The 22351-nt window shown below is 35.6% G+C and overlaps 2 protein-coding genes across 3 annotated transcripts in view; both read left to right on the top strand.

Moving 5' to 3' along the window:
• Nucleotides 1-2877: 2877 nt before the first annotated feature.
• LOC139693851 (tubulin alpha chain-like) lies at nucleotides 2878-7896 on the top strand. Its single transcript, XM_071592158.1, has 4 exons — nucleotides 2878-3094; nucleotides 3787-4088; nucleotides 5036-5563; nucleotides 7585-7896. Exons 1-4 carry the CDS (start codon nucleotides 2914-2916, stop codon nucleotides 7894-7896), a joined length of 1323 nt encoding a protein of 440 aa, XP_071448259.1. The 5' UTR covers nucleotides 2878-2913.
• Nucleotides 7897-13722: 5826 nt separating this feature from the next.
• LOC139693888 (protein FAN-like) overlaps nucleotides 13723-22351 on the top strand; it is a 43760-nt gene continuing 35131 nt past the window's right edge. Inside the window, exons 1-7 of one of the 2 annotated variants that reach the window (XM_071592207.1) lie at nucleotides 13723-13806; nucleotides 13896-14082; nucleotides 14151-14384; nucleotides 14474-14681; nucleotides 17988-18173; nucleotides 20244-20315; nucleotides 22119-22321. In XM_071592207.1, coding sequence (XP_071448308.1) covers nucleotides 14069-14082; nucleotides 14151-14384; nucleotides 14474-14681; nucleotides 17988-18173; nucleotides 20244-20315; nucleotides 22119-22321 — 917 coding nt within the window. In that variant the 5' untranslated portion in view covers nucleotides 13723-13806; nucleotides 13896-14068. Of the gene's footprint in view, nucleotides 14083-14150; nucleotides 14385-14473; nucleotides 14682-17987; nucleotides 18174-20243; nucleotides 20316-22118; nucleotides 22322-22351 lie in introns of both variants that reach the window. The other variant, XM_071592206.1, reaches the window with a different exon arrangement.

Raw genomic sequence — 22351 nt, forward strand, 5'->3', positions numbered from 1 at the left:
TTCGCGTGAACCGAGGCGATCTTGTAAATAAATATTCATTTTGTTTTTCATCTATATGTAATTTTATTGAAAACATTTTTACTACTTTTTCACACCTTCGATATAAATCGTAACAGCATGAGCAAATGGAACCCAAAAATCATCCAATCAGTTTCCATTCCACATGGCTTTACCAGAATTTTATCTTTCTGGTAGTAATTTCATAATATTAAATAAATAAAACATATTCCTTTAATGCTTCATGTTTGGTACTCAGGTTTCATGATTATTTCATATGCTATTGCAAGCATTTACTATTCCTGCATTATCTAAGGATTATAGAGAGTACCTCAATAAAGGTCACAACATAAGCAATTATTAGTGAAAGTGCCATGGGAATGCTATTCATAGTGTGCATGACACAATGCGACTGGGGAATTAGCATGCTCAACATAAGAATTAAATATTCAAATCCTTGCAAAAGATAACTGATATTTAAGGTGTCTTTTATCAAATATGTGCTTAAGGCATAATCAAGATTATTTTAAGCGCCTATAAAAAGCTTCCGGAATCACCAAATGCATTCAGTACAATTCTCTGACCACTATAAAATGTCATAATGAGTAAGATTAAGTTGATTTCATTAATCTACCGATCAAACATTCTCTGCAAGTGTCAATACATGCCAGCCAGCTGATTGTCTGAATTGCCAATTGTATACCAGGTTATGATATTTTTCTATACGTCATCTTTTTTTTGTGATTGTTGCTGTGGAAGAGAAGTTACCTTCCACAACAATTTACTATCTCAGATATTAATGATGATTATAGCTCAATGGAATCTGCTACCCAGAATGTTGAAATTTTTAGGTGCAAATCAAACCAGATATAAAATTATACACCTTAAAAATGAACAGTTATGGTACTGAAACTTAACTTTATAAGAATTCTCAGCATTACATAATTGATTTTGCATAGCTTTATGGGCAAAAAGAAAAGCTAGGTACTAGCCTATTTTTCCTAATTTCGATGATTTGAATAGTTAGTGCTTTGTTCTACTGCATATCTCTCCTGTGATATTATTAAGTGAATCAAATTTAATAATAGTAATAGCCAAAATTTGTATGCACAAAGTAATATACAATGTACGTAATGCATTCCTTGGGCAAAAGGAAACAATATGATGGTGCTTTGACTTGATGATGAGAAGCTGTCAACAAGTATGCCTCCAATTTCCTTAAGGAGATGTCATGATCTCTTCTTTATATAGCTGGATTTGGTAACCACTTGGATTCATACAAAAACACTCTTTTCATCATTATAGGTTATTTGTGTAGGTCTTAGGTATTTATGTTTCTCCAGGATCTTCATATCCTCTGCCCCTCTTTCTTCACTCTATTCTCTTCACCATTCTTAAAACTACTGATGTATGAATCATTCTCAGATCCTCTCTTCCTTGCCCTGTGCCTTCTATCATATCCTTCCTAGAGAGTTCCTTCCTACTGCATGAAATATCTAGTTCGTTTTTCTCTAATTCAATTATGCTGATCAGAGTACAGTGTCTTTGTTTGTCCTCTACCATATTCCTTAGTCTAATATTCCAAGAATACTTGGCAATGTAAATTACATAATAAACTTATTTTTTGATGCAAATACATACCTATAGGTTGGTCCCTGCCTGTCAAGGAAGGGGGTGAAGGTAAAAAAGTATTTTGAGCGAGGAATGGAAATAGGGATAAGGATTTTTTTCAGATAAACGTCGCGGAAGCCTAAGGATTAAAGAGCATATGTCACTGATACTTAGGACATGTGCTTTTGAAAAGAAAATGTGGAAATAGAAAAGCAATCTGATTATAAAATTATTATTATTAATATCTATTGAGAAATATTATGAAAAATGCAGAACTCAATATCATTTTAAGGTTAACATTGCTTTAGTATTGAGTTTTCATTAAAAATTCTGGTTCTGTTCATGTGAAAGCTGCAATAAATATCCATGCCTAAAGATGAATACCTACAGAAATAGCATGGGCTGTTTAGTTATAATTGAATGTTGAATAATTGGCATTACTAAATGTCCAATTCAATCATGAAACATGTCCACAATGTGATGCATAAGAAAATTCAACCACATTACACAAAATCCCAACATGGCCATCAATCACTTAATCACCTTCCAGTGCAAGAAAGATTTACTAGTTTTACCAAATTCAAAAGGATTAGTTTCTCATGTGTATTATCTTGTGCATTGTACTCACTTGATGTTTTTCTCATAATGCTACCGAAATTATCTTTTGAGGTGCATTGTATCTTCATTTTCTGCTCCTTGGCAGGGTCCATTGTAAGACTGCTTATTGGCTAACAGAAATTACCCTAGCTGTGGGCTGTCTCCCCTAATAAGTACTACTAACACTAAAAGACCAATAAGACACAGTGATTGAGATGGTACCATGGCTAATGTGTTCATTTACCACTCCAAGGACTTGAGTTTGATTCCCTGAGGTGGAAAGATTTTAGATGGCATCCCAATCCCTGTTTGGGGTCCTGGGTGGAGAGTACTTCAAGTAGAGTACACTGTCCATCAAACGGGACATTAAATCATGCATATCCCATTGGTACCTTTCATTAGGAGTGGGCTAATAATGATTCTGAGTTTCTCCCCCCCTTTCCTCCATTTCCTAAGCATCCTACTCCTAACCATCAATTACCCACGCATTCACAATGGCACAAATGACCTCAACTGTTGTTCGCCCGCCCCCCTTACAACTACTACTACGAATATTTCATCAGTAAAATAGAGTGTAATCAAAAAAGTTAAAATAGAATAAAATTATGATTCATTCACCTTGAAATTTGGACCATGATACTATTCAAGGTATTGTATTCCTTTCAGAGGGAATGCATTTCTGTTCATGTAGGGCAAGCAGGTGTACAAATGGGAAACTCCTGCTGGGAGTTGTACTGTTTAGAACATGGAATCCAGCCTGATGGTACAATACCTTCAGATAAACTATCTGGAAATAATGATGATTGCTTAAATACTTTTTTCACTGAGACTTCTTCAGGTAAAATGATACCGAGGGCAGTAATGGTGGACCTTGAACCAACTGTTGTTGGTAAGTATCCCTGCTTATATTACTTCACAGTTTTAGTACTTTTCCAAAGGGTGAATCATTGTTTTTGCTATTTTTGTGAGGAAAGTTTGGGTGATTGTGTGTACAAGAGAGATGAAAATCTGTGTTTTGGAAACCAATATTTAGACTGAAAACACATCTGAGTAAGAATGCTGTGCATCAAAAGCAGCCATTTTATAATTAAGTATAGAAACAGTTTCTGTAACACAGAATATTGATTAAACATCCTCTTAAAATAAGTGGATGTTACATCAGAACTTAACAATAAGCTGATTTTTGCTTCCACCATCAAGGAAAATGACAAAATATCATCAAGTGCTTATAGATTTAGACAGTTAATTTCTGGAATTGGGAATTTTATTTCTAAATTAGCATCAATAATTACCTAATTAAAATATAACATCTTTTAATAAACAAAACTCATATATTGGGCAAAAGACAAGATAATGCAGAGAAGGTTCAAATTTTTCAAACTTGAACCAATAATGGTGTTGATAAAAGTTATCCAGATAATATCTCTTTTGCAATTACTTAAACATAATGGTTTATAGTTCAAAAAATTTTTCTTGCCCATTTTACTTTGGATACATTTCTTTTAAAATAGACTATATACCAGACAAAAAATTATTCAGTGCATGCAAGGTAATAAAATTAATGCATTTTCTTGATCATAGATGAGGTTAGAAATGGTACATACAGGCAATTGTATCATCCTGAGCAGCTTATAACTGGTAAAGAAGATGCTGCAAACAACTATGCCAGAGGGCATTACACAATTGGCAAAGAAATCGTTGACCAAGTGCTGGAAAGAATCCGAAAATTGACTGATCAATGCACTGGCTTGCAAGGATTTTTTGTCTTCCACTCTTTTGGAGGAGGCACTGGCTCTGGTTTTACCTCTCTTCTGATGCAGCGTCTTTCAGAAGAACATGGCAAAAAAAGCAAACTGCAGTTTGCCATTTATCCTGCCCCTCAGGTGAGATACTCAACTAATATCATTTTTAAGGAAAGAACAGTTTTATTCTGTAATGGAATTCATGGAGAAAAAATAACCATACTGAATATGGAATATATTTTATGCAAAAAATTTATTATTGTGTCATGCTTTTCTGAATTTCATCATTGTTTAACATCTATATGTACATATGACGTGTCCTATACACTTATCTGATGTATCTATTACACTGTGTCAGTGTCTTCTGGGCAAATAAAGATTATTATTATTATTATTATTAATAAAGAACTGCTTAAGAAACATTCACATTAGCAACTTGTAAAGCAGTAATCCAGGTTCAAATGACTAAGCTGTGCCATATGGTAACTTGAAACCATTGGACTATCAGAATCAAAATTCAAGAGCCATTTTCAAGGCTGAATTTCATCCACAGTTATTCAATTAGTCAGCAAAAAAACTTATTTCAAGGCTAACTAATGCTAATATTTTTCTTGAGAAGTAAACATTAATTTCAATTGAATTGCTAAAATTGATATTTTTTGTTCGGTTTAACATAATTCATTGATGTGCTATGTTTGATCACATATGTATTTCAACTGGGCTCACCCTGATTTAGAAATATATTCAGATTTCCACGCATTTTTCCAAAATACCCATGCAGTGAAGTTCAGGACCCATTAACTGTACTAATGATTTAGTAATTCATTTTCTAAGTAGAATAGTATATGTATCATTATATACAGCATATTAATTAGCACAATGCATTCAGGCATCATATATATGTATGGTTTGCGGAGAAAGACTAATTCTATATTGTTTACTTAAGTTTAGGAAGTCCTACTTCACTCACTGACAAGATACATGTCATCTTTTAGGAATATTCTATGAACATATATTAATTGAGTATGTATACAAAAGATTTGAATTGCAGAACGCCCTGTTCTCTATTTTTCTTTTTACATCTTTAGGTGTCAACAGCAGTTGTGGAACCATATAACGCTATCCTAACAACTCACAATACAATGGATCACTCTGACTGTGCATTTATGGTAGACAATGAAGCAATTTATGATATATGCCGTAGAAAACTGGGGATTGATCGGCCATCTTATCCTCATCTCAATAGGCTTATAAGTCAAGTTGTATCATCGATAACAGCATCTCTACGATTTGATGGTGCCCTCAATGTAGATTTGACTGAGTTTCAAACCAACCTTGTACCCTACCCTCGAATTCATTTTCCCCTAGCAACCTATGCCCCAGTTGTCTCAGTTGAACAGGTGAACCACTCACCATTATCTGTATCGGAAATCACAGCAGAGTGCTTTGAGGCTACCAATCAAATGGTGAAGTGTGACCCAAGATCTGGAAAGTACATGGCGTGCTGTCTTCTCTATAGAGGAGATGTGGTACCTAAAGATGTGAATGCAGCCATTGCGGCCATCAAGAGCAAAAGCTGTATACGTTTTGTTGATTGGTGTCCAACAGGGTTTAAGGTATCATCTGAATATCAAATAATACCTACAACTAGATATAATCTTTTATATCAACATGTTATGAGATTTATACATTTGGTATACATATTATTTTGAGTGATTTCATAGGTGATACATAGCAGTGATTTCAAACCTTCATAATTGGAACTAGAAATGATGGTATTATGCAAGTTTACATGGCTAGCCTGATAAATATTTCACATATATTCAACCCTAGTTTCATGGAAAGGCATGTAAACCTCCAGGTTCCATGGAGTTTAAGATAGATAGATAGATAGCGGTCTTTATTTGGGCGAAATTGAGACCAAATGGTCCCTTCTTCCATTTAACCCATCGTCATATACATATTATATTAGCCATTTAAACTTACAGTTACATTCAAATGGAGTTTAAGGGAAGAACATGTATGGAAACAAGAGGCATTACAACCAACAACAACCTTGTATTATACTCTAGGAAAGTGATGTGATGTTAGATATGCACATGCATTTGCTTAACCACCTTAGAATCAGGCCCACTGCATATTGTTATTAGCAGCAGTTGAAGGGTAGATTTTTTATGGGCCCTGGCACTACAAATTGCTGTACTCTTAAAGCCCTAGCTCACATGATGCGATTCATCTTTAAAGCAATCTCCCCTCTATCCCCATTTCAACCATTGCCTCTCAGTATCTCCTGAATCCATTTTTCCTACCTTCAAAATTCTCCCAACCACCCTCTCTCCTCCCCTACCATGCCTAGAACTTCCATTTTATTTGCTCCATTCTTCTCCTCACTCACATTTAAAGAGCCTCCAATCCAAGCTTGACCTTTTGCCTCAGTAAAAAAATTTCCAAGCCACACAAAACTATGTTCCATGGTAAATTTGCGGGTAGTCTCTTCCTTGCATCATCAGTTACGGTGCTAGTCATCAGCTATGACCTCTTCTTCGCCAAAGGCTACATTAATGCTTCAATACCAAATGCCTTAACAAATATACAAATATTATCTTGAATCTGAAGATATTGCTCTGTATAATCCTCACAATGTTTTTTTTTAATTTAGAAACCAAACTATGACGTTAGCTATCCTTGGAATTTGTGTTTAGTTTGAATGAACAATAACGCAAATTGTATTTTGACCTAATTTTTTGTGTAATTACCATGGTTGGTTGGACATACTTAAGCTATTAACTTTCATGCTAATAACATAAATATTTTGAACCATTTCCCTGTTAGGAAATAAGTATGAAAACACAATCTACATTAAGTGATTTCTTTCATTCCTTGTAGTGGTGGAAGCTTCACCTAAAATATTAGGATAAGCGTATCAAATTGTCAGAACTATCTCTTTCTTTATCTCACTAGCAAAAATGTTGATACTCATAATTTGATTACTCTAACGTACTAGATGAATGAATAATTTTTAACTAATTTCAAGAAAATCAAACAAGTCACTTAAGAGAGCAGTTTAATCATATCTGTAAAAAGAAAACCTAATTGAAGTTGTCTTTAAATTATATTGTTTCACATTCACTTTTGATGGCATTATACTGGTTCAAAAACTGCACAAGTAGGCTCTTATTACATGAGTATGCTGATACCATACATCAAACCTGTGACTGTATTTTCATACAAAGAAGAGACATGAAATGAAATAGAAAATTTCTTGCGAGAATTATTCTTCTATGATTACCACAATTACAGCTCAAAAGCATTGGTTTTTGTGATCTGTTGGCTGAGTGGTATACAAAAAAGTTAATAATATGTTACAATTCACTTCAATAATGCATTTTATTAAAACCTCCTGAAGCTGCCAGCATAATACAATTTTTGGGACTCTCCATTTCAATGGAATATTTTTCTACTTGCAATTAATTACTTATATCATCGATGATTAACTAAAATAATATATCTCATAAGTTGGATCTATACCCAGTACCTTCTCTCTAATTGGAAACACTTTCACATTTAAAAATAATCCAACAGGATGAATCTTATTTTAACTTCTATTTTGTTATATTATATTTTGCTTTTCTAACAGGTCGGGATAAATTATCAGCCACCGACAGTTGTTCCAGGAGGTGACTTAGCCAAGGTTCAAAGAGCAGTATCCATGCTTAGCAACACAACAGCCATTGCAGAGGCATGGGGAAAACTTAACCATAAATTTGATTTAATGTACGCAAAGAGAGCATTTGTGCATTGGTATGTGGGTGAAGGAATGGAAGAAGGTGAGTTTTCAGAGGCAAGACAAGATCTGGCCAATCTAGAGAGAGATTATGAAGAAGTTTCAAGTGATTCAAAAGTGATATCTGATACAGAGGATGCTGCTGATGAGGAGGAAGAATATTAAAAAAATTGACTGATGAATTATTTGTCCTGCACATAACTCATCTGTATATTAACAAAAAGAATTTCCTCATCTGTGATGTAATATCAATTGCCAAATCACTTTATTTTGGCTGGAAAATTTTTATTGTGCATAAGTACTTACAGGTATAGAAAAACATTTACTTGTGAGAGGAGGTAGGAGGAATTTCTATCACTGACAACTGCAGAAGAGTGCATCTTTGAGAATAAAATGCGGATGGCATATTAGTATCTTATCTTGAATGACTGCAAAGTCTCTTGCTAAGGAATAATAAATACAAATTGTAAGTCTCAATTGTGTAAAATTTATTTCTATCCTTTCAAAAGACAATTATTACTGATACTGAATCCTGGAGTTGGTATACCACATTAGATTCCTAAAGGAGTCATTTTGACTCCATTAATGATTGTTTTCATTTTTGGTCCACAGTTCAATCTGATATTATTATTTTGTTCACATCAAACTTATTGTCATAAAAAAGGCTAGTAGAACATTTTAGGTATCAAATTAAGTTGAAGCAGCCGGCCAAAAACTCAAAGAGTTATGTATAATAAAGAGATTGAGGGATTCCCATCTTTGATTTTGATAACACGAAGACCAAGGAGGAGAGGGCTACCCTTCTAAAAAAATCCAAAAAACTAGTTTCTTGCTAGTGCAGAAAATAAAATAGGAGCTATGTGGGATATTGTAAACTGGGAAACTAAAAGAAACTATGAAAAGTATAGAACAATTAATGCTAAAAAATAAAAATGGTGACCAAATTTCCAATCCAGAATGTTTTGCTAACTTTATCATGCCCAACACCTTAAAGCAGACTTAGGTCTTTGTGAATCATGCTGATTTTGTAAGTAAAGATCATATCCACCTCTATTTTCCCAGTCACAGAAAAGGAATTACTGAATGTTGCATATAATCTCAAAAATAAGCATTCTGCTGGAATTAATGATACTCCTGTCATGGTTATTACAAAATGTATGAGTGTAATTTGCAAACCGTTTTTTCATATAATAAATGAGTCTTTCACAAAAGGAGAGTTCCCAGATCTGCTTAAAATATCTAAAATTAAGCCTCTGTTTAAAAAAGGAGACACTTTGGATGCACGATTTTTACTCCAAAATGTGCTCTAAAATCAGACTTGCCGGCAAATTTTTTTGTTTGATGAAGGCTTTTGACAATGTACAATGGGAAAACATATGAAGCTCTTAAAATAAAAAAGTGTGAACTGGGTTGACAAAAAACATTGGAAATTTGTATCTAAATCAGGAGGTGAAACTTACACTTTGTGAAAAGAGGAAGGCTTAGTTCGATTTGAGATAGGAATGAGGCAGGGGTGCTCTCTCTCCTCCACCCTCTTTAACCTTTATATCAAAGTTATGGTCAGAACATGCTGGAGAGAGAAGACAGGAGTGTCAGTCAGAGACAAAAGAGATTGTTCATCAAGTTTCCTGATGACAATGAAGAACTTTTTGTTGAGGTAAACCAACCATAAAATGGAATGTTGCAACTTCTGAAAGGCATGAAGGAAGGTACTTGATAAAACAAGCAAAACCAAGGTGATGAATGTTGGTGGAAATTATGTAATAAATATTGAGATGGAATCAGAGAAGCTGGAACAGGTGGAGAGGTACAAGATCTAGGCATGGGTAACAAAAACTGGGGGAGTGAAAGGGATATTAAAATCAGGATAGCGATGGCCAAGGAAACTTTCAACAGAAAAAGAAAGGTCTTACATAGCAAAATTGATATTGGGCTGAGAAAATGACTAATCAAAGGTTTTGTGCAGAGTGCTATGTTCTATGGCAATGATACAGGACTGGATTGCATTAAAAAGGGACGGAAAGGCGTGAGGTGTATGAGATGTGGGTGTGGAAAGGATCAGGAATGAAGAAGTGACAGGATGAGCGGGAAAAGAGAGAGGTTTGCTAAAAATATGGAGAATGGGAAAAGAAACTGGCTTGGGATTATGCCAAGAGGGGACTGCCTCTTGAAGGAGGTGCTAGTGAAAGGGCCAGGCAAATGACGGTAGACAAGGTTCAAAGTGACGGATGCTCTGTAAGAGGGTAATGCATATGAAGAAATTAAGAGGAGGACACAGGAAAGGAATACTTGGTGGAAAAGGGGCCTCCATGAACTAGCTAACCATGACAGATGACCTATGATGATTAAGATGATAAGCTGAGAATAACTTAGTATACAATCAGGATGTATTCATCCATTATTAACTGAACGTTTGCTTATTGTTTATGTAAATGACAAGGCAGCAAGTAAAGAAAATACTAAAATGATATAGGATTAACCATACATTATTTTTGCATGAGTTTTCCATAATGTGAGTTTAATATTTAGGCATAATTTTTTTGTCGTTACTTCTTTCACTCCTAATCACCATGGAAAAGGGCAAATAACCAGTTTCAAGAAAAGTAATGTTTTATATCGGACATTCACCACATAAGATAAGGCGTCCAATGTAAGAAAAACTGTGTTGGTATTGTAATAGAGCTATATAATTTTTAATGTGTTTTCAGTTAAAGAATTGTGATATTTGCAAATAATTTTTCATTATTGTTATATATCAAGAATGCATTGCTGATATGTGGTGGTTTTGTTTTTATGTAATTATTACTAAGAAATGACCATGATATCTGTATAAAATTTATTCTGCATATTAATTGATCCTTATGTGCATAATATTGGTCATTACAGCTATTTCAAAGATATTCTCCGATACAGGTAAAACCATAATCATTGGGCCTTTAACAATAGAAGGTTTACAAAGTTTCAAACTGCTTCTATCTTGTATCAATTGGTATGGTATTTGTACAGACTATTGAGCAACTTTGTTTTCCTAGTTTTTTAGGTAATTTAGGTTTAGGTTTTTTAGGATGATTGAAAGCAAAACTATTATTTTCGAAGAAAAACCAGCAAATCGAGACACTTAGCTGCTTATAAAACTGGGATATAACTCAAATGTTAACTCATCATCATCTTCTAGAGGCAGAGCCTTGTCGTTGCAGCCATTGGTCTTTCTCCATTGCCATTCTTTTCAGTTCTTTGTGCGTTGCCACGCACAAAGAACATTGTGCTTTTTATACCAACTATAAATTTCCTTCGAGGCTTTCCTCTTCTCCTATTATTTTCCCTCCCATTATATTATCCAGGAAGATGCTATGTCTGAGAACATGTCCAACAAATTTGATTTTCCTTTTATCCATCTCTTTTATTAACTCCCATGATACAAAAATAATGGGTAAAGACGTCACGTAAACCAGAAAATAAACTTCCCATTTCTCCATAAAAGGAAACATCACGATGCTATGAAATGTGTGAGTGAAATTCCAGAACTTTGTCGGGAAATTTAGTCTAATATCGGAAGAAGATTTGAGGACCATGTTTTTGAAATTGTTTTTTTTAATAACGATATTTAATTTATTTGGTATTTTAGGTACCTGTATTTTGTTGTTGCAGATTTTTTGGACATATAAGGGCTGGCCAATGTACAATTCCTACTGGACGTGGATTCTACTTTTGATCGCTTGAATGGGATAATAGGCAACCAACACAAGAGAATTGAATCTGGCAGTATCAAATGGGAGTCCCTCTGTGACTCAATGAAATCAGCCCTTAGCAAAATCCAGCCATGTTAGTTCCTGGGAAAGAAAAAGGTAACCACCCTCCTTTGCAAGATGGGAGGCTAGTTATCATAGATGTGGTAAGTGAGCTTGTTTGAAAACCAGGCACTTTTGTAACCCTGGTGTGAGAAACCGAGTTCAAGATCCTTTTGAAATTTATTTAATTGTTATTAAGCAAAACTGTGAGGCTAATCACAACCCTAATCTACAGCAGTTCCAGACAGCATTGAAAACAGCCTTAAATAATGTTTCCAAACTGGCTCAAGGAAATACTATGTATGATGATTTTAATCTATTGCTTGATTAATTCTCTCTTTTTCAAGCACAGAATATTGAAGCCAGTGCAGAGGAACCCGATGACAAAGAAAAAGGAGTTTATTTGAAGTGATTGGAAAATGGGATCAGTTGCTTGTGTGGATACAGACATTCCCCAAGATTCATTCTTGTAAACAACATAGAGCAACTTATACAACATCCTAATTAGTTACAAAATGATTTTTCATTTTATTTTAGATCATAGGAAATAAATTCCAACCTGTCCTTATGAAAAACTTTTTTGTACTATTGGCCCAGGCATCTCTACAGCTAGGACTGAATGACTCGATCAGGGGAAGAGAATTTGCCCCAAAGGCAGCGTCATCAGGTATGTCATCATGGAAACTACCTGTTGATGCCAAATATACGTCGAATAGTAGTAGAGGAATAAAGACTAGAGTAAAAAAAATACAAATTTTACTCACTTGGTGAACGTCAATACTATCTGGAGCAGTGGACTTCGTTTTTCATGTGTAATTGCCATGAACTTGATTGTGTATTTTTTCTTTCAGATGTGATAGAATTGTACATTAAGCATTTATTTAATTTAGAGATGAATAAAATTTACTAATTATAGCCAAGGCAAGACTAAAAATGTACTGATTTTACACGTCCTATCATTTGTTACACTGATCATTCACTTTTTGTTATTATTCGTCAGATATTCTTCACATGGGTTTTTGTAAAAACTGTTCCTAGAGAACATGCTTGTGATGCCTTGAGTTGTGGACATTTATTTGAAATGGGATGACAAATTTGTACGTAATTTATGTGATGCAATACTCTACTTTTCTAAAGATAGGAAAGCCAGTTGGTGTTCTATCTTTTGAATTCATGTCATAGCTGAAACTAAATATCACAATTTTCAATTGCATTCATTATTTTATCCTTTATTATATTTTTACTTCTTGGCGATGTTATTCACATTACAATCTTTTTAATATCTTTTCCCTTTCCATTCATGCGTTCTGTGTAATTTATTGACTTAGTCTGTCTCAATAGGGTGTCTTGATCAGACATTGTACATATTAACGTACATTACTTACAACATATTTCATTTTTAAGACTGGTTATGATTAATATTAGCCAAATTTTTCCAGCAACACCTCAATCTAATAAAAGTTTGTTCTATAATTGCAGAGCCATAAAGTACGGCGTCATCTCCGGATGATTTTACTGCCAAAAACTGGAATTATTTTCGTAACAATTTACTGTAAAAATATTCGTTGGAACGTGAGGTCCATTTTCAAATTATTATTTGTATTGTGTTTGAGTTGAACTTGTAAAAGTTTCTCCGTCTCCTATCATATCATGGCCAATGTTTTTCTTTCCCGCGGAAACCACCTTAGTCAGTTCCTAATTTCGGGGCAATTTTTTGGATAGTATGAAATAATAAATGTTAACATAAACACAGTAATCAACCCCAAGGTTGGTTTGGTAGGTGATGGTAGAGTTCACGCAGTACTAAGCCCTATACGGCGGGTGAAATTCACACATCAGGGAAGGGGGGGCAGCTCCTTTCCCTGTCCCGGTTATGGTTTCCAAGGAAGGTCTGTCACCAGGAAAATCACGTAGCTTGGGTGGAGCTGCAGGTGCCCAGGGATCCCGGAGGCCCTCCGGCCAGTGGTCCAACGCTCTATCCCTGCACTACCGTTACCATGATAAATGTTGTCAAATCTGAAAATTGAGTGGATGATGGTATTTAAGCCACAGCGTATTATTGTGACCGTTTTCGACCTAATATGCAACTGCGATATAGTTTTATTGTCAAACAACGCATTCTTCGTGTGGGTTTACTGAAGAAAAGAGTTAAAGGGGTTAAATGTTTTTGCATGAGGTCAACGATTCTTGACACTGACCTACGTGCCGGTGTATATCGTCAGTATCATATGGAGGGATAAAAAGGAACAACGAAATATACGTTGCGCAATTTACACAGATAATTGAGGTAGGCCCAATGGATTGACTTGGTTTAAGGTTTCTAATGTATTGCATTAAACATTTTTGATTTTTTGTATTAATTATGTACCACTTAAGGTAAGCTCGTAAATATCGAAGGCTAATACTAGGAGAAGACGAAACACTTAGGAATGTATCTCTTCAGTAGAAAGACAGTGTTAGAACTCCTAGAAGATATTAAATGGGTTTTTACTCGATGTTCAGAGTGTTTGCATTAAAAGTTGCTGGACATGCTGTTTTATTGACTCAAGATGGAAAAACAAAGGTTTGTGAGAAAGCACTGAAATGCTCATCCGCATGCATAAATAACTAATCGAGGGTGTCGTATTGTAGGTTCTCTCTCCTTTTGCTGGATCCTGGAGAGTTTTTTTTCGAAGATTTCAGCGCGGTTATGGTTAAAATAGGAGTGGCTGACGAAGAATCACCTTCAGTAGAACAGCTGGGACGAATTAAAATGTGCTCCAAATCTATCGTTTTTGACCCAAAAGACCTAGCCAAACCACTTCTCAAAATGCCGTTAAAAGAATGTACGAGTATCAATGAGTGGGATGGAAAGTATCCAGTGAAGTAAGTTAACCAGCTCTATTTTTGAAAATAAGACACTTTAATTTTAGGAAATGGGAATAATCTTATTAAGGAGACTGCTTTTCTTTTAGGTCATCTCTGCAAAAGAATGCCATTGCTGTTGTAGTCAAACAATATGTCCAGATGTTGGAAGGAAATGTGATTGCTCCGTACAAATTTATATCAAGAGAAACAACATTTTTATTCTCTTTAAACTATATGAAAGTGAGTGACGTTTTGCCTCATTTTTGTCAACTCCACCGAGCGTCTGGTTTACCAGTAGTCGAACACAACAGTATGGTAAGATCGTCAATGACATTGGTAAACAGTATTCTGTTGAGGAATTGTTTAAGGGATGATTTACAATTTTGCAGATGATAAGAGTAATCCCTGATATTAGATAACCATTCCTGAAGGGACTGCTTTACTACTTGTGATTGACATTAAGCTTATATTTTATGACAGTAGGGTTATGCTTAATTACATTTGTTGCTCATCCTACTCGCATTACCCCTATTTCTCTTTAATTCAGACCTAAAATGTTATCTCAGTATCTTTGTCCTCTCTTAATCATATTAATGATAAATTTAAGATTATCAACTGTCATCCGGATTTCTGTTAACAAATGGAGTAAGCATAATAAACTACAAAGAATACCAATGATGTGTGACTTTTTTGGATGTGGACTTTGATCCAATTATAGTACCATACATTTCCAACTCTTTTCCTTCAAACCCACAAACAAACAACTATAGCTTCAATGAAGCAGTTGGCATCCATCTCACATGAAATAACTCCCATGCTCCCTTTATATCCATGACCACTTAGTCATAAGTGATTATAAATCACTTATTAAATTTCTCAAAAACCTCTTCCACTCCCTCCAATGTTGTTACTGGGTATCCATCCTCAGAAAAAAATCACAAAACTTCTACAATCCTAAACCTCTTCCAGCAAAGGTCCTCACCCTCTTTTCATTTTCCAAATCTATTTCCCCTGGGTATATTCTCTTAACTTCAATATTAAGGTCATTCTTCAAAGACCTTTAGGTTGATTATAATGTATATATGCTATATTTACTAGCCCATAAGATTCACTGTGGATTTTCAGGCTAAAATTCATGGAAATGTGTGAATCAGGCAAAAAAAGATGAAAATATTTTAATGTTTAACACTTAGCGCAAATTAAATGGAATTATTGCATTTAAAATTAGCAGCTATATCAATGTTTACTCATTGTAGAATCCCATAAATTCATCATTACTGCTGTTAAATCATTTCCGCAGTTATATTCACTTTCCTTATACACAATTTCATATTATCTGCCATCTAGAATATTGCTAATTTCACAGCTTTAGAAAGACATAATAGTCTTGATTTTAACATTCTACCTGCAATTTTTCGACCTATCACAATAATGTCGATGGGCGTTTAATTCTTCCCATTAATGTAACGTCGGTGCCTTATAACTTTTCTTTTGTATTCAAATGACAGTTTTTGTGCTGTTTTAATTTTCATAGGTAAGCAAAAACTATTTTTCTTCTTTAATCTCTTGATCAAGGAAGCTGTCCCAGAAAAACTGGCATTAGACATACCTGTCATTATTTTTTCTTGCTTGGATTAAAATCATTTTTGTTGAAACAGTAATCCCATTCTTTCTATGAATTATTGTCCACATTTTAATATGTTCTTCAACCTTTGGCCATTTAGAAGGATATGAATATTAAGTTTTTTGAACTCATATCTGCATTTACTAAATCCATCTTCTGCTTATTCCATTCTCACATCATCTTCCCTGTCAACCACCCTGTTTAATGTTTTGAAGAATATTTCACAACTTAAAGTTTAAATACAATACTGTTTGGCAATCTTCTCTCTTTAGATCCCATGAGATTATTCTAATGTTGCCTTTTAATTCAACAATTTCTGTTAATATTTCGATATGATTGAATTTTTGTGAAAGGTAACCATTTTTTATGACATTCTCATACAACTTAAGGTTTAGTGGCTTTAGACTCTTGAGTTTATCAGGAGAGATACAGTGACAGCAGAGAGGTGACATCCCCATTAGCTCAATGAATGTAAGTTTAGTGGCAGCACCACATGTTAGATGCCCTAGATTATACACATTTTCGATTTTTTGGTTTTACATTGACAAAGATTAGAGAATTTTGTTAGGAAGTACTTTCAAGGAAATATTAAAACTCTATGCTTATTACTGGCTTAAAACAGTGAGTGCTGGTTGAGTCCAATAGTTTCCAAAGCTCTGTCCATATATAGGTGGATTCATGAATGCTCACCCTTATGATGGTGTTAGATTTGAGGAGAGATTCTAGGATGGTTAGGGAGAAACAATGATCAAAAGAAAAGGTATGGGATTTCATATGTGAAGGGATAGGAAGTGAAGAGAGGAATGAGCTTAAATGTGGTGAATTATTCATGCAGATGGACAAAGGAGTCATCCATTTTCCAATGTAAATAGATGGACATTGGTTTCACAAGGGAAGATAGATTACATTTTGGTAGAGGCAATTGGCAAGGGAGCCAGGCAGGGAGGCAATTAGGAGATGTTGTTGTTGGGAGAGGGGAGCAGATCTGATGAGTGGGTGATTTTTAGAGCAGGGGCAGTTGCAAGTCAAGGTGTGGAAATTTGTCCTGGGGATATGCCAAAGATTTGGTGGATCCAAGGATGTTACTTTATTGGAGGGTCATCTGTATAAGAAAGAGGGGGGCAAGGGAGAGGCTGTTTCATCATTGTCATTTAAACTAGGGAAAGAGTTCTCTTAGAAAGGTTTTTAGTCTTTGGGGTCCAGGGAAATAGGTGGTGCATGGGAAGAGTCCTGCCTCAGATATGGGGTTATTTTTCTTTAGTGTGTAAGGTTGGGTAGAACAGGGAATTGTTTTTGTAATGCTTTACTAGGTAACCTTATATTTGGAGTGCATTGCGATGTGATGGGTTTAACAAAGGTCTATTCCCCTAAGATACTTCCATCCTCTCCTCACCCATGCACTCATCATCTTCACACCTACCCAAAGATCCACAAACCTGACAATCCTGGTCGGCCAATTTTATCCTTCTGCGACTCCCTGAAAAATATTTTTGTATTTGTAGACCTAAACTACCTTCAGCTGATTGCCCACTTCCAACTTTCATTCATAAAATATACCTACCAGTTCCTGGAAAGATTCCAGCCAATCTCCCTCCCTTCAGATACCCAAATTACCATTACTACAATTGATGTCACATCCCTCTATACCTCCATTCCCCACTCAGAAGGCCTACTTTCCCTACCTCTAGAACTACCTCTGCCATCACCTTAAGCCCCTCATATCTAGCACGGAATTTCTCCTTAGCCTTTCTGATTTCATCCTCACCTGTAATTCCTTTTCCTTTAACAAGAAATAGTGCATCACAGCTCTTTGACAAAGTCATAAGTGCCATCATGATATGTTGCTGCAAACCCTTCCACAAATGTATCTCCAATTACCATTTTTATGCATATAATTTGTTTGCATTCCATGCATATTTGTATGCTATGTATTGTCGGTGTCTATTAATTGTATTTTAGAGATGCTTTACAATTATGTGATTTATGTTTGATTCCAGATTGCAGCAATAGTATTTTCTCGACAGTCAAGGGTTCCTTTTGATCACTTGTGGTTGGAGGACTTGTATGAGGAGGTGGTGATGGAGGTGCAAGGCAGTCGAATAACTCCCTTGGTGAGCAACCCAGGACGAATCCTCCTGACTGACTTGTGCCTCTACTTCCAGCCATTCAACAACATTGAGCAGGTGAGGAAGGGGTATCCCCAAAATGCCACTCAGGGCACAAGACAGAAGGGAAAGGAGGACAGTGCTATGCAGTGAACATTTGAGCATGAATTCAAATCAGTCATTTTATTCACTTGTCTTCTGATGAGCAGAAATTTGGTCCTTTCATCATGATCTGGAGACTTTTGTTTCTCATAGCCCCTTAAAGAATGGAGGATGATGCATTTGAGAGATTATAAATAGAGTCAAGCATGATTTTAGTTTTTACTGTTCCTGTAGTTTTACTTCTTGCCTTGTTTCTGGATTTTACTCATGCCTTTGACTTTGTTGACTATCCCCTCCTTTTGAGTAAAGCTGATAGGGTGAGAGTCAGGAGCATGGCATGTCTTATTTATTTGGAAGATCTAAAATTGTGCAAACAGCATTCCTGATTAAAATAGTCAAAGGCTACCAGTTAAAATGCAAAAGGCTTTAGACGGTCTGGAACTGGTGTTATGGCAACAAACTTAAATTAAATTGCAGAAAGACAGGTCCTTGCATTTAATCATGTAAAATTGCAAGAGGATATTAATTTAAATCAATAATGAAAGAATTTTGCATTGAATAATAAGTTTAACTACTAAGTTTTAACTACTAGGAATGTTGGACAGGATGAAGGGGGGAAGGAAGTACACAGAGATGAAGAAGACCTTGTTGTAGAGTAGGATTTTGAGTTGTGTTTTGTTAGGAGAAACAAAATATTTATTTGTTAGTTGTGTCCATACCAAACCTAGCTTAGCCAGTAGGTTTCCTAATAATAATATTAAATAATTTTAACATTTTCTCCAGGGCATCATATGGATTATTGTTCTGGAGATGATCCTTATACATTCATATTGCACTAAGTTTGCTTGATTCCTAGAAAAGTTATTAGGTGTATGCTTGGTGCTTCTTGTACCTTCTTGTACTCTTGTGTCTTGCTGACACCATGTAGGCCCTAATTCAAACAATTAAATGATCTTACCGTTTCATCAATGTACACAATTGCTACATCTGTTTTCATAAAAAAATATATAGATCTCTTCCTCGCTAATAGCAATATTCACTTATATTCAGCAAGAAATCATCATCATACCCACATAAGTTACCATAAATCAGCAATTTCATTTAAAAGTGTAGTGGCAATGGGAGTCTGAATTTATAACACATGACCACTATCATTGAAAACTAGTGATGCATTGTGTACTTTCAATTGAAACTCAAGAACCTTCTTATAATGAAGTGTTATTTTTCATTGAGTGAATTTTTGAATGGCTTGTAGTTTTAAGGCATTATGTTTCTCTTGCATGCTTCAATATATATGCTATATTATTTTAAAAATTAATTTATAATTAAATTTTATATGTTCTTATAAAACGTTGAAATGTTCAATTGTTCCCGGCTCAACTTTGTGGAAATTCATGGTAATTAAATGAAGACTACATTGTATCTTTCCACTGTCCTTTTATTCGCGTACAACTAGTTTCAATGCTCAAGCATCATCATCAGGTACCTGATGATGATGCTTGAGCTTTGAAACTAGTTGTACGTGAATAAAGGACAGTGGAAAGATACATTGTATTCTTCATTCAATTATGTTGAAATGTACCTGTATTTTGTACTATTATTTATTTTTGACAATATTATTATTATTATTTGCGAGAGACAGATCACCTCTTTTTGAAGCCTTAGTGGCTTCATGGGAATAGAATTCCCATATAATGGGAATAGCATGGGCTGTTACATTAATAAGCCAGAAGAAAGAGGAATTGAAAATTTTGGCCTTAATATATGCAAATTTCCTTGTTATGTCAAATTCAAGGCTAGAAAAACCATGATTGCAAAGGATTATTGTATTTAATGTTACATAATCATTTGGCTCCCATTCTGTGCCATAAGTCACATTTTGGGACATTGCGAAACAATTTGTTAGAAGCTAGAAAATTTTGAGGATTGGGAAGGGGAATGTAGTGGAAAGTGATTCATTGTCTTTTCCTTCCCTTCAGCTTAATGTGCTAACTTGTAATCTTTGCTAATGCAGTCCATAATAACACAAAATCCTCTCTTTTGTAGTACCCAGTCCTGAAAATCTACCTGCGAGATATCAAAACAGTAGTCAAGAGACGTTTCCTATTACGGCGTGTGGTGAGTGAAAGCGGAACTTGATGCAAGTCTTTGATTTTCCTTTTTTGGTATACTGGCATGTGGAAGTTAACTCTTAGCCACTAGACTGGTTGCGAGGGGTGTACTCATCATGAAGTAAGTCCTATATATTTGAGCAGGATGAATGTCCATCATGGCGATTTTCTCTTTATTCTTAATGGGTTTTATAATACTGTATTAGATAGGTTTTTATGCTTTTAGATATTTTGTCTTGAATCTCATCTCTGCATTATTTGATCCTTTGAGTAACAATTTCAGATAACTGATGGTAGACTGAACCTTTAATCTTAAGGATTTTGAAATTTAATCAAGTACTGTACTTGTTGTGTGGGTTTTCCCACCCCATACCACTTTGACACACATAGAACCTGCCACTATCCTATCAATAAGTAATATTGTGATATATTTGACTCTTTTATTCACTCTCTAAATTCAGTAGAGATAGCACATATTATCCTTAATTAAAAATAGCAATTTTCCACAAAAATAAAGTTTAATGCGACTGGTTTCTATGTTACTACATCATCATCAGGTGACAGTTAAACCTCGGAGTCCAGTATATATATGATTAAAGGCAAGTAAGGGGAGGGTGGAGGAAAAGAGGGGAAGAGGGGGGAAGGTGGAAGGCAGCATGGGTGACTATGTGAGTGGGGGAGGGGGGACAGGGTTGGGGAAGACAAGGTGCAAAGACCCTAGGAGTCCTGAGAGCACGTCATGGCCGAATGGAGGGGGGTGTCTCATTGAGGGTGTCCCACGGTGCGGCACCATTCTTCGATGTAAGATTTCAAGCTGTTCCATGGCATCCAGCTTCCTTCCTTTTTCCAAGTTGTGAAGCACTTTGAATTCGAAATTGCAGAAATTGTTAGAATCCCCTTTAAACTGTACAATGATCCCAATCTTTACCCTTTAACTCAGTGCTTCTTTGTGTTTTGATATCTTGCTCCCAGACCACGACCATGGGGAAAAAACCCCTATCTCGTCCCCTTCCTCCGCGGCCCAAAGAGCATGGTGCCGCACCGTGGGACACCCTCGATGAGACACCCCCCTCCATTCGGCCACAACGCGCTCTCAGGACTCCTAGGGTCTTTGCACCTTGTCTTCCCCAACCCTGTCCCCCCTCCCCCACTCACATAGTCACCCATGCTGCCTTCCACCTTCCCCCCTCTTCTCCTCTTTTCCTCCACCCTCCCCTTACTTGCCTTTAATCATATATATACTGGACACCGAGGTTTAACTGTCACCTGATGATGATGTAGTAACATAGAAACCAGTCGCATTAAACTTAATTTTTGTGGAAAATCGCTATTTTTAATTAATCATGATATTCCACCGTATCACACCTGAAACATCTCTTTTTAAACATATTATCCTCTTCTAAGTAGGAACCTCCTTTCACAGTACATATCATGAAAATGATGTAGCTGTTCATTCAATAAGTCCTTAGAAGAAAATAGAAAACATATTATTAAATTTATATCAAAAGGCAAGTAAAATTCACCTGTTTCTAAGTTGTTTCACTATTGCAAGTTTAATGGCTTGCTCTTTGAGGAGTTGCAACTCTCATAAATTCCTGTAATTGTTTCATGTGCATAAAAATGGTCCTTATCAAGCAGGGGAGATCATATGTTCACCATAACAATGACAATGCTATTTCTGCCTCTATTGCAATGTATATCTCAGCTTAAAAAATTTTATTTTTGCTATGCATCTTTGTTTTTTATGAATGCTTGATGCATCTTACATGTGTGTTTTAATGCAGTCTGTGAGAATGTTTCTATTTTTCAGGGGCTGGAGTTGTATTGTGGTGGGCATGGCAGGGTGCAACACCTTCTACTGTGCTTGTCCAGCCAGGTTGAGCGGGACCAGTTGCATGACAGAATTCGGGGTCAGTCAGTCACCAGCCTAGAGGAAACAAACCAGGAGGTTATGACATTGCGGTGGCAAAATGGCGTCATATCCAACTATGAATATTTGCAGTACCTAAATAGGTAAACATGGATACCTTTGACTTATTTCTT

This window comes from Hetaerina americana, unplaced genomic scaffold, assembly GCF_022747635.1.
Source record: "Hetaerina americana unplaced genomic scaffold, ioHetAmer1.1.p SCAF_5, whole genome shotgun sequence".
Lineage (NCBI taxonomy): Eukaryota > Metazoa > Arthropoda > Insecta > Odonata > Calopterygidae > Hetaerina > Hetaerina americana.